Below are 13,361 nucleotides of genomic sequence, written 5' to 3' on the forward strand. Positions count from 1 at the left end.
CACGGTTCTTGCTAACCACACGCTAATCCCCATCCCGCCACCTAATGTGGTGGTGTCTATCCCTTTAAAGCAGCAGCCCCTGGCTGGGTTATTGTCTCTCTTCGTACCCAATCCGCAGTGCTGTTGGGGGTGGGGGATCCGGCCTTGCGATTGGCCGCCCCGCGCCCCGCCCCACCCGGGATCCCGGGAGCTGTCCGGCCGCCTCGGTGCTGATCCCGCCGCCGCCCACGGGCCGCGAGCAGAGCTGAAGAGGGCACTATGAGCGGAGGCGTCTACGGCGGAGGTGAGCGAGCCTCCGGCTTTGGCCTCTCAAGCCTGGTGGGGCCCCCACCTGCAGCCCTGCGCCCCGACTGGCGCGACTCAAGCTCTGGGCACCCCGGGGCCTGTCACCTCGGTGCTCGAGCGGGTCCAGCCCTGGGTTTGGGTCCTGTGCCCCTCCTACCTTCTGTCTTCCCCAAACTCGCGCGCGCACCTGGCCCAACCTCTACGCCCTTCACCCCACCGCCGCCGGCCCCGACCCCTTCCTCGCCAGCAAAGAGACTGGCTTGAACCAGGCCACTGGGCAAGAAGGGGCTCGGGAAGCTTGACTCCGGACTCCAAGCCAAGCTCCCACTCGTCTCGGCCAGTATGGAAGGTGGCTCTGTCATGACTGCTCCTCGGAACTATCCAGGGGGAGAGAGTTTGGGAGAGACCCCCTCACACACCTGTCTCCCGACACAGATGAGGTGGGTGCGCTGGTCTTTGACATTGGCTCCTTCTCAGTCCGCGCTGGATACGCTGGGGAGGACTGTCCCAAGGTGAGCCTTCCAGCCCCTTCCCAAATCCGAGGGCCTCCGGGCGCCTCTCCAGGCTTCCCAGAAACGCAGGGCTCTCAGCCCAGAGAGGAGCTTTGCTGAGCGGGAATGTGGGAGAAAACATGCTGGGTTGGCTGCGTAAACCCAAGGGCGGGCTGAGGCCCTGCCGAGGACTTGGACTAGGGCAAGAGGTTGATCCCTCTCCCTGCCGGTTCACCCCTCCAGGCTGACTTCCCTACCACAGTGGGGCTGCTGGCCGCGGAGGAGGGGTGCGGGCTGGAGTTGGAGGGGGAGAAAGAGAAGAAAGGGAAGATCTTTCACATCGACACCAACGCCCTGCATGTGCCTCGGGATGGAGCGGAGGTCATGTCACCCCTCAAAAATGGCATGAGTAAGGGGCCCCCATCCACCGCCTCCTGACACAGACCTGAAGTCCACCCCTCAGTCTGGGACACAGCACCCCACACCCATGGAGTCTTCCTTGCAGCTACCCAAGTCCCAGGGACCCCCTCACTGCTTCCCACAGCTGCCCCGTTCCCAGCCCAGGTCCCAGATACCTGGGAAGGGGGGATTGCCACCGGAGCTGATCTCATTTCCCCTCCCCTGGACTTGGTCTTTCCCCTTCCTTTCCTTCCTGTCTCTGGACCCCTGCCTGCCCAACCTCATCTCTTCCTGCTGGTATCCTGGCCCCAGTCGAGGACTGGGAGTGCTTCCGCGCCATCCTGGATCACACCTACAGCAAACATGTCAAGTCCGAGCCAAACCTGCACCCAGTGCTCATGTCTGAGGCGCCGGTAAGTGCCTCATCCAGACACTAGTCCAACCCTGGGGCCATCATTCACCTCTCTCCTCAAGCCTCTGTCATCAGTCACCCATCTCAATTTTCAGACTTTCCTTCCAACCACATCTTCTTCCTTCCTCCCTGGTTTGGTCTCCATCCCTCTCTCTCCTCCTACTCCATCCACTCACCCTTCCCCCAGCCAGCCTTATCCACTCTTTTTCCTTGTGAAGTCCTTTTTTGAACTTCTAACTTAAATTTTTGTCAATGCTATATATGCACATAAATAATCAATTTTCTTTATAAAGTATGTTAAGGGAAAAAAATTGCCATTCATACTCTCTTCCTTCCATTTACCTTTTCCAGAGGCAGCTGCTTTTCTCTCTTTTAGCTAATTTTGTCATTTTCTTTCAAATCACTAACATACTTAAAATGCTGCTTGTGGATGTTTTAGTTCTAGGCATTCTCCATGGATTTCCAACTATAGAAAATGAGCATTTAGCTCTTTTTCCTCCCCAAGCCCACACCACACATATTTGTTTCTCCCGCCTTTTAAAAAGAATATATATTTTTATTGATTTCAGAGAGGAAGGGAGAGGGAGGGAGAGATGGAAATATCAATGATGAGAGAGAATCCTTGATCGGCTGCCTCCTGCATGCCCCCTTCTGGGGATTGAGCCCACAACCTGGGTATGTGCCCTTTATTGGAATCTAAGCTGGGACCCTTCAGTCTGCAGGCCGATGCTTCATCCACTGAGCCAAACCAGCTTAGGGCACTCCCACCTTTTTTAAAAAGTATATGTTTTTTATTGATTTCAGACAGGAAGAGAGAGAGAGAGAGAGAGAGAGAGAGAGAGAGAGAGAGAGAGAGAGAGAGAATGAGAGAGAATCATTGATTGGCTGCCTCCTGCATGACCCCTACTGGGGGTTGAGCCCGATGCCAGGAATGAAACATGACCACCTGATTCATAGGCCAATGCTGGCCCAGCACTTCCACCTTTATGTACAGTTGTATTTTAGGTTTTTCTAAGATCAATATTCAGTATTTACACTGTTATTATTATGTATACTAATCAGTGCTGAGCCAGGCAATAAACTATGGTTACTTTTCTTTTCCTGCACAACCTTTTGTTTTTCCTAGAACTGAAATTGTCTTGATTTTTATTTTGCATAGTTTCCTATCTAATTAATAGTGTGACTCTAGCCCTGGCCGGTTGCTCAGTGGTTAGAACGTCAGCCTGGTTAGAAGAGTCACGGGTTCGATTCCTGGTCAAGGGCATGTACTTCAGTTGCAGGTTTCCTAGCCCTAGTAGGGACATGTGGGACACCTGTGGGAAGCAACCAAGTGATGTGTCTCTCTTACATGGAGGTTTCTCTCTCCTCTCTTCTCTCTCTCTCTCTCTCTCTCTCTCTCTCTCTCTCTCCCTTCCACTCTCTATATAAACCAATGGAAAAAAAATATCCTCGGGAGAGAATTTTAAAAAAGAAGTGTGACCCTAAATTATTCATCATTTATTTATACCTTTCTCAAAAAATTAATTCCTTGCCCCAGCTGATTTGGCTCAGTGGATAGAACGGTGGCCTGCAGACTCAAAGGTCCCAGGTTCGATTCTAGTCAAGGGCACATGCCTGTGTTGGAGGCTCGATCCCCATTAGGGGGCATGCAGGAGGCAGCGAATCAATTATTCTCTCTCATCATTGATGCTTCTATCTCTCCCTCTCCTTTCCTCTCTGAAATCAATAAAAAAAATTTTAAAAATAAAATTCATATGGAAATCAAGGGACTCAGAATAGTCAAAAAATCTTAAGGGAACAAAGTTGGATGATACATACTTTAAAAAAAAAATCACTTTGGCATTGTGTCAATTTCATCTTTTTGAAAGAAATCTCTTCGAGAATCCACTGATTCGCTCCACTTTGGACTGGTTGCCTTCTACACAGAGAACATAGCTATCATCCTGACATTTCCCTTCACCATCATTTTAGGGAATCCCTTTGCCTCTCTCCTATGTTAAAAATCCTGTTTCCTGAATCTCATGACTACTTTTTAAAACTTGCTTTATTATTTTCATGGAGCATAGTCTCCAGTAATTGCCTTAGACAAGTCACAGGAAGTAAACTTTCTGAGACTTTGCATGTCTGATCTTGTATTGATAACTTAGCTAGGTATAACACTCCAAATTGGAAATCATTTTTCTCCATAATCTTGAAGGTACTTCTCCATTGTCATCCAGCTTCTATTGTTGCCACCCAGAAGGCTGAAAATATCTAATTTCTGATCCTTTGATGTATTTTTTTTCCTTTCTGAAAGTTTATAGAATTTTCACTTTGTCCTCAGTGTTTTATAATTTCACACTATTATATTGGTTTATTTTCATTCGTTGCTCTAGACCAGTGGTCAGCAAACTCATTAGTCAACAGAGCCAAATATCAACAGTACAATGATTGAAATTTCTTTTGAGAGCCAAATTTTTAAAACTTAAACTTCTTCTAATGCCACTTCTTCAAAATAGACTCGCCCAGGCCATGGTATTTTATGGAAGAGCCACACTCAAGGGGCCAAAGAGCCACATGTGGCTGGCGAGCCGCAGTTTGCCGACCATGGCTCTAGACCAGTGATTTTCAATCAGTGTGCCACAAGAATTTTAAAAATATATAATACCTAACTATTTAGTCTGGGGCACTAACCTCTTTTTCCCTTAGATTGTCAAATAAATTAAAAAATTACAACAGCCAACACAACAACATTCATTCAATGTGAATGAATCAAAATTACACTTTTCTTGTCAGATCGGCAAAAAATATATTTTTTGGTGTGCTTCAGAATTTTAGTAATTAATTTATGTGTGCTGTGAGATGAAAAAGGTTGAAATTCACTGCTCTAGACACTCAGTATGTCACTTCAATCTAGAAACCTGTGTCTTTCAATCAGTGAAAAAAAATAATTCAGTAATTATTTAATTCAGTAATTTAAATTACTTGTTTATCTAAATTTTCTTTGTTCTCCCTTTTGGGAAATCTTATTATTTGGATTCTACACCTCTTGAACTAGTTCTCTAATTTTTGTATTTTTCCACATTTTCATTTTTCCCTCTAATTTCCAAGATATTCCCTCAACTTTATTATTTTTTAATAAGTACATGGGTATACAAAGTGGGGGCAGATTTTTAAATTTTTTATTGCTTCCAGAGCGGGACAGAGGGATAGAAACATCAACGGTGAGAGAGAATCATTGATTGGCTGCCTCCTGAACTGGGGATCGAGCCTGCAACCTGGGTGCCCGACAGGGATTTGAACCATGTTCTCCTGGTTCATAGGTTGACCCTCAACCACTGGGCCACACAGGCTGGGCTCAGCTTTATTTTTTAATCCTTCTATTGATTTTTTTATATCTGTTCCTGTATTTTTAATTTTCAGGAGTTCTTTTTTTGCTACACAAATGCTACTTTTTAGAGCATCCTATTCCTGTGTCATGGGTACAAGATCATCTGTTATCTCATAAAGGATATTATAAATTTTGCTTTGGAAAGTTTTCGTGTCCCTGCATAATTTTGGTTCTCCTAAGCTACTTCACCCCCCCCCCCCGCCCTTTTTTTGGGTTCTCTATCTCAATTTATTTTATTTTTAATTTTTAAAAAATATATATTTTTTATCGATTTCAAAAAGGAAGGGAGAGAGAGAAATAGAAACATCAATGATGAGAGAGAATCATTGATCAGCTGCCTCCTGCATGCCCCACACTGGGGATTGAGACCCGCAACCCAGGCATGTGTCCTGACGGGGAATTGAACCATGACCTCCTGATTCATAGGTCGACTTCAACCACTGAACCAGGCCAGCAGGGCTCTACCTCATTTTACAGGTTTTTGGGGGTTTTTTTAGATTTATGTAAATCCTTGGTGTCTGCTTATGATTAAGATGGTGGACTAAGCCCTAGCAGGTTTGGCTCATTGGATGGAGCATCGGACTGCGGACTGAAAAGTCCTAAGTCTGATTCCAATCAAGGGCACATGTCCGGGTTGTGGGCTAGATCCCCAGTAGGGGACGTGCAGGAGGCAGCCGATCAATGAATCTCTCTCATCATTAATGTTTCTCTCTCTCTCCCTCTCCCTTTCTCTCTGAAATCAATAAAAATATATTTTAAAAAAGAAAAAAAAAAGATGAGTGACTAAAATGCTGATAGGGCCCTAGCCGGTTTGGCTCAGTGGATAGAGCAATGGATTCTGATCAAGGGCATGAACCTCAATTGCAGGTTCAATCCCCTGCCCTGGTCGGGACCCTTCCGGAGGCAACCAAGTGATATGTCTGTTTCACATTGATGTTTCTCTCTCTCTCTCTGTCTCTCCCCCTCCCTTCCACTCTCTCTAAAAATCAATGGAAAAATATCCTCCGGTGAGGATTGATCCAAAAAATAAAAGAAGCTGTTAGGAAACTGTGTGGGGTGGGGGGCTATGATCTTTGCTATAGGTTGCTCTGACTGGGATGTTTATTAGGCAGCCTCTGATAATTGGAATCTTTATATCTTTGATGTAACTCACAGGAAAGATTTCCACCCTAAAGACAGGCCTGGCACCACCATTCTAAGAGCCAAGAGAGAGAATAGGACTGATGTTCAACATATTCTTCCAGTTTTCTCCGAAGTTAGGGTGAGCAATAGCCCAGTAATATGGAATTGGGGAAAGAGTTTAGGATCTGTTACTTGAAGAGCTTTAAACAATTTTATTTTAGCTTTCCCTTCACTTCCACTTCCAGAGATACCTGAAATTACCAATTCCTGAGACCTGTGAGGGGTCTGCAATTTAACACAGGTTGTTTCTGATTTTTTCCTCTACTGCCTTATGAATCGGCATTCTTGGATCTGTGAAGTCAGTTACCACTCACCTATCTGATCTCCAATCTTGGGAAATAGGTTGCTGTTTTCTCTTTTCTTATTTTTCCCAACCTTTGAGGACATCTCTCTCTCTCTCTCTTTCTCTCTCCCAGCTAACATGAACCTTTTTAATGTTAACAATTTAATACATTCACAATGTTGTACAACCATAATTTCTATCTAGTTCCAAAACATTTTCATCACCCCAAAAGAAAATCCGTTTTCATAAAGCCATCTCCACTCCCCCTGCCTCAACCCTTGGCAACCATCAATCTGATTTTTGTGTCTATGGATATATCTATTTTGATTTTTTTACAGAATGGAATCATACAATATGTGATATTTTATGTCTGTATTTTTTCACATAGCATAATGTTTTTGAGATTCATTCATGTTGTAGTATATATCAGTACTTTGATTTTTATTATGGCTGAGTGATATTTCATTGTATGGATATACCACAATTTGTTTTTCTATCCATCCACTGATGAACATTTGGGTTGTTTCCATTTTGGCTATTGTTGATAGTGCTGCTATGAATAGTTGTGTACAAGATTTGTTTGAGTACCTGTTTTCAATTCTTTGGGGTCTATAACTAGGAGTGGAACTGTTGGATCATATGGTAATTTAATGTTTAATTGTTTGAAGAACTGCCAATTGTTTTCCACAGTGGCTGAACTATTTTACCTTTCTACCAGCAACTTACAATGGTTTCAGTTTCTCCACATCCTTCCAACACGTGTTGTTTTCTGTTGTTGTTTTTTTTTCTTCAAATGATTGTTACCATCCTAGTGGGTGTGAAGTGGTATCTTATTGTGCTTTTGATCTGCATTTCCCTAATGGCCATCAGCATTGAGTATCTTTTCATGTGTTTGTTGGTTTTTGTGGGTTTATGTCTTTTTAAATTGCCCCTTGATTATAGTTTTGCTGGGATCCTGGAAGGGAATAAAATTAGATGTTTGTATTCAATCCACCATTTTTACCCAGAAATATCTCACCTCTGAAATGATTAGAATGGGGAAGAAGAGAGATGTATTGGGGGCTGGGAGGAGCCTGAAGTGTGTATATTGTACAATAAAGAACATTGGGCCAGGAGTCAAGAAACTATGACTCGAGTCCCAGCTCTACCATGTGACCTTTGGCAAATCTCTCTCTCTCTCTCTCTCTCTCTCTCTCTCTCTCTGAGTTTTGTCTTCTTCAGCTGAGTTTGGATTGTGATCTTTAAACTTCTTTATAGTTCTCACATTCTAAAGGTCAATGTGGGTTACAGGGACGACCTCTGTGCCAGTCAAAATTGTGTGTGTGTATGTACGTGCATGGGTCTGTGCCTCTCCATTCCTGAGTTCCCCCCTCCTGCACTTTCTCCCCAGTGGAATACACGGGCCAAGCGGGAGAAGCTGACTGAGCTGATGTTTGAACAGTACAACATTCCTGCCTTCTTCTTATGCAAGACAGCTGTGCTCACCGCGTATCCTCTGGGCTGAGCTGCTCTGCTTGGGTGGAGGGCCAGAGAGGGTGTGTAGCCTGCTGAGCTAGGGGTTAGGCTTGATTCTATGGAGATAAGGTCTTGGAAGGGCAGACACCCTCAGGAACCCCATTAGTACAGAAAGCCCCTGTGGACTAATGCCTTGGACCCTGGGGTGGTCAGGTCAGCAGCCACTTCCCATTTCTTGGGTCAGGTTGGGCAGAGAGAATGTTGAGCCAAGTAGGGGCTGGGGCTGGAGAGAAGAAGGCGTATACGATACAGGAGTTTCCTTCCCAAACAGCTAATCAGCATTACATTTTAAGGATCTGCCTTGCATTGAACCCTGTGCTATGCACTGGGGCGATATGGCCCCTAATTTCAAAGAGCCCATAGGACATAAAACCACAACTAAAAAGAGGCTGGGAGCTCAGAAAGAAGGAAGAGAGGAAGGTGTTGTGATTCAGAGAGGGGAAAAGTGACAGAGGTCTCAGGAGCCTTCCTGCAGCAGATGGGTCACAAACAAGGAGAAATTTGCAGACTGGGAATGGGCTGTACCTCAGCATAGCAGAGGTCAGACCTGGGTCCCTGCCCCCTCATTTGCTGCTGCTATCTCTTTGACCTACCTGTCCTATGCCAGCTTTGCAAACGGACGCTCCACCGGCCTGGTACTGGACAGTGGGGCCACCCACACCACGGCCATTCCAGTGCATGATGGCTACGTCCTGCAGCAAGGTGGGGTCTCAGCAGAGGTTGGGGGTGCCTTGGGAGACCAGGCTCTGACACCTCTCCCTTTCTAGGCATCGTCAAGTCACCCCTGGCAGGGGACTTCATCTCCATGCAGTGCCGGGAGCTCTTTCAAGAAATGGCCATTGACATCATCCCACCTTATATGATTGCTGCCAAGGTGGGGCCTCTGGGGCATCCTGGGCCCTCACCTATGTCTGTCGACCCATTATCTCATTAGATATAAGAGCGGGAGCAGCAGGGCCCTCAGAGGACCCTGGATCCAATTTCTCCATTTACAATCAAGGCATCAGAGATTCAGACAGGCTGAGGGATGTGGCCTAGGTCACACAGCCAGCTGATGGCATGATGTGAAGGGCCAGTGTGGTGAGTTCTGGGGTCAGTTTCAAGGTCTGCTTCTACCATGTAAAAGCTGTGTGACCTAGAGCATGAGACTGAAGTTCCCCGAACCCCATTTTCTTCCCCTGAAACGTGGAACAGTACATAAGGCTGCTGTGTCAAATGAGATACTACATGCAAGGGTCTGCCTGGACCACCCCATGGAACCTGGCTCAGGAAAGGCTGTTTCCTTAAGGTTCTGGTCTCCCACTGTGTTCCCTATTCCCTCAGCTTTCTCTGACCCAGGTCTTTCAGATCAGCTGTACCAATTGCCTGGGTGGAATTTGTGGGAACAGGCTCTCCCCACTATCCCTCCTCTAACAGGGATGGAAACACGTTTGTGGGCCATAGAGCAGAGAGCCCAGTGCCTGTTAGCTACAGAGCCAATGAGTGCCGGGAATGTAGGTGTGTGGTCAGGGTGGGCTGGGCAAGTATGGGATGAGGAAGGATGCTCACAGGCTGTACCCCCACAGGAGCCCGTACGGGAGGGCGCCCCACCGAACTGGAAGAAGAAGGAGAAGCTACCTCAGGTTTCCAAGTCTTGGCATAACTACATGTGCAATGTGAGACACTGGAGACGATCCCCCGAAACACCCCTCCCTAGCTGCTAGTCCCCTGCCATGAGTAGACAGAAAGGGACAGAGGCCCTGCAGGTGGGAGGGGGTTGTGGAGGTGTGAGGAGGGTGGCCAACCCTCACTGCCTCCCTGGGTTCTCAGGAGGTGATCCAGGACTTCCAGGCCTCTGTGCTGCAGGTCTCAGACTCTCCCTACGATGAGCAGTGAGTGGGGCCCACAGCTGGGGGTGGGAAAGAGGGCAGGCCTGGAGCTCAGCGGGGGGTCCTACGGTCCTTTGTGATGATGGAAAACAAAGTCTTGCTCCTTTCTGGGCAGGGTGGCTGCACAGATGCCCACTGTGCATTATGAGATGCCCAATGGCTACAACACAGACTACGGTGCTGAGCGGCTCCGCATCCCTGAGGGCCTGTTTGATCCCTCCAATGTCAAGGTTGGGCTGGCTGGAGGGCACTGTTGTGGGGCTGGCTGGGGTCCCCAGATGCCGAGGTGTGGGGGAGGCTGGGAAGGGTCACAGGAGTCTGGGGGGAAGGGGCAGAAGGCCCAAAGCCCAGGTCACCTTTCTCTGCAGGGCCTCTCGGGGAACACCATGTTAGGTGTGGGCCATGTGGTGACCACCAGCATCGGCATGTGTGACATCGACATTCGCCCGGTGAGGCCCAAGCCTTCAGCGGGGCAAAGGGGCCCAGGAGCAGTGGGGGGACAGGGAAGGGCTGCTCCCTGTCTGCTTACTCCTCCTCACTGCTCTCAGGGCCTCTACGGCAGTGTCATTGTCACCGGTGGGAACACACTGCTTCAGGGCTTCACGGACAGGCTCAATCGGGAGCTTTCCCAGAAGACCCCACCGGTAGGAGCCCACCCCCAGCCAGGGCCCTCGACTCCAGTCCTGGGTTAGCTCTGCAGGACCAAGTCCTTCCTCCTTCCCACACCTCTAGTGTCCTGGCCGCCGGAGCGGAACCTTCCCCCTGTGGCTTCCCAGTCTTCCCCAACCCCAGCCCTGTCCTTTCCCAGAACCCAGGCGTCCGCTTCCCCAAGCCCTTGTTCTCCCCCAGAGCATGCGACTGAAACTCATTGCCAGCAACAGCACCATGGAGCGCAAATTCAGCCCCTGGATTGGAGGCTCCATCTTGGCCTCACTCGTAAGTGGGAAGGGGTCTGGCCTGGCTCTGACTGTGGGAAAGGGACAGCCCCAGTGCCTTGCCTGCCTCCTCGTTTATTCACTCAACAAACATTTATTTTTGAGAAAGGGCAGTCATGCTCCCAGAAGGGTTAATGCTCCCCAGGACACAAATCAGGGAGTCGAGGGACATGAAGCTGGAGTGGTTGGTTGGGATGAGATTGCCGTTGCCCTGTGTGTCCGGGTGAGGCACCCACTGTAGTCAGCAGAGAGGAGACACTGAAGGTTTGGGGTAAGGCTAGGTGACAGTCACAGGCATGTTCGAGAAGACTATGTCTTTAAGAATCCAGTGTGAGCTGGACGCAAGGGAAGCTTGGAAGGAGGCTGTATTGGCCTGGAGTCATGGGTTGTAGTGGGGATGGGGTGAAGAACAAGGGGCAGTTAGAGAAGGAGGCAAGCAGGTTGGTCTGGGGCAGTAGGTGAAGAGTTCCGCTTGGGCCTGCTGCTGGGGCAGAAGCAAGATACTGAGCAGGGAGCTGGAGATGCAAACTGCACCTGGAGAGTGTCAGCCACGCAGAGGGGACATCCACTGGAGGGGGAGCGCCCAGAGAGACAGAAACGAGGGTCAGAAAGGCAGAAGGCTGACAGTCTGAAGTTAGCTCAGGGCTGAGCATGTGAGCCACACACAGTTATTGGGGCTTCCTGTTGCTGGAAGTGTACAGACAGCTTGGCACAGACCCTGCCTCCATGAGCAGGGACAGTGTAGAGGCCAAGACCATTAAACAGGAACTCCTCACAAAGTGTGAGGGTATTCCTTTAAGGAAGGACCTGATCCAGTTCAGGGACCATGAAGGGCTTGTAAGGAGCATTCAAACTGAGATGGGAAGATTGAGTAAGAGCCCATGAGGCAAAGAGGGAGAGAGGGTGCTTGGACCATGAGCAGAGGCAGGCAAGGCCAAAGGCAGCGAGCAGACACAGCAGATAGTCGAATTATAATTTAGGAAGCTCACTTGGGCTCAGTGGTCTCTACTATGATTGGTGTTTGAAAAAGGAGTAGATATTAGGGGGTGGATTTGGGAGCTTATCAGAGGTCCGACTGACAGGATGTGGACACTATTTAGATGCAAGAAGCAAGAGGGAAGAGTGTCTAGGATGAGGCCCAACAGGACTGTAATGTGAGTCACATATGCAATTTAAAAATCTCTAACAGCCATATTTAAGAATCCAAAGAGTAAGGTGAAATTAAGTTTAAAGACTATATATTTTATTTAACCCAATATGTCCAGATATAATTTCAATGCATGATCAACATAAAAATGATTGAGATATTTTACATTCTTTTTTCTGGACTTTGTCTTCAATATCTGGTGTGTATGTTACATAGAACACATTTCAATTCAGACTAGCCACATTTCAAGTGCTCAGTAACCACAGGTGGCTAGTGACCACTCTATTGGACGGTGCTAGGAAGCAAGAAAGACCATAGAAACAAGTTTGGGCCAGACCTGGGGAAGATAATAAACTCAGTGGTGGACATGTTGAGTTTGAAGTCCTGAGGGACACTCAAGAAAAGGTACCCAAAAGGCAGCTGAGTATTTGGCTCTGTTACTCAGCCTGGAAATCTGCAAGGGACACGGAATATTGGGGGGGGGGGGGGCGTGCGTTTTAGCTCATGAGAAGCCAGGGGAGTGGGTGAGCTGGTCCAGGAAGCCTTGTTCTGGGAGCCGAGGAGAGAAAAAGGGACAGAGCCACGGACACAGGCATTAACCTTCAGACGGAGACAGAGCAACCATCAAAGAAAGAGAAGAGACAGTCTGAAATGCCCAGTGCAGGAGACCCTCAGGGGCAAGTGGCAATAGGGGTGGGGCACCAGAGTGGAGACTCCATCTCAAGTCAGGGGGTGCAGGAATGGTGAAAGGTTTTTCTTGGGAAGGAGGGAAGACGTGACCAGTTAGTAAGGCCTGATGGAGTGATAGGATGCCTGGTGGAGGTGGAGTGTGCGTATACATGTATGTGCATGTGTGTGTGTGTGTGGGGGGGGGGTGCTGGGTGCTGGTTGGTCGGCCTGGGGCTGTAAGTCCCATCACCCAGCTCACAAACAGGGCCTGGCCCAGGGCAGACGGTGCGAAATTGATACTTGTTGAATGAATGAATCAACATGATGATTGAACGGCCTGACGGAGGGTCTTCGCCCCCAGAATATGAAGGGGTTGGCGGGATGCTGGCGCGGGTGGGGGTCAGGGAGGTCCTTGCCGGAGGGAGGCGGGATGAGGGCGGGGGAGGCCAGGAAGAGGGTTTGGAGGGGCTGAGCCCGCCCTGGTGGCCTGGGGGGAAGCGCTCGCCCCCACTCCCTCAGGGCCTCGCTGACCTCCGCTGTCGTCCCCCGCACCCAGGGCACCTTCCAGCAGATGTGGATCTCCAAGCAGGAGTACGAAGAAGGCGGGAAGCAGTGCGTGGAGCGGAAGTGCCCCTGAGGGCTCCTCTCCCCACCCGCAGCCGCCGGCCTCCTCCCGCGCCCAGAAGACCCCGCACCACCCCACTCCGCCCGCCCCGTCGCCCCCTTCCGTCCCCGCCCCTCTGTCCTCAAAGATTGGGATGTTTCTAGGTTGAAAGGAGTAAAACTTTTAAGAAAAATAAACGCT

The 13,361-nt window shown here is 48.8% G+C and overlaps 1 protein-coding gene across 1 annotated transcript; it reads left to right on the top strand.

The window, feature by feature from the left end:
* Positions 1 to 258: 258 nt before the first annotated feature.
* On the top strand, positions 259 to 13,193 carry ACTL6B (actin like 6B; the record flags this gene model as incomplete). The annotated part of the gene is made up of 14 exons (XM_079797206.1): positions 259 to 283; positions 721 to 797; positions 1,020 to 1,185; positions 1,488 to 1,588; positions 7,813 to 7,910; positions 8,545 to 8,639; positions 8,705 to 8,811; positions 9,503 to 9,592; positions 9,747 to 9,808; positions 9,921 to 10,035; positions 10,174 to 10,254; positions 10,354 to 10,449; positions 10,655 to 10,741; positions 13,113 to 13,193. 14 exons carry the CDS (start codon positions 259 to 261, stop codon positions 13,191 to 13,193), a joined length of 1,281 nt encoding a protein of 426 aa, XP_079653332.1.
* Between the last annotated feature and the right edge of the window lie 168 nt (positions 13,194 to 13,361).

This window comes from Cnephaeus nilssonii (genome assembly GCF_951640355.1).
Source record: "Cnephaeus nilssonii genome assembly, chromosome: 2".
NCBI lineage: Eukaryota > Metazoa > Chordata > Mammalia > Chiroptera > Vespertilionidae > Cnephaeus > Cnephaeus nilssonii.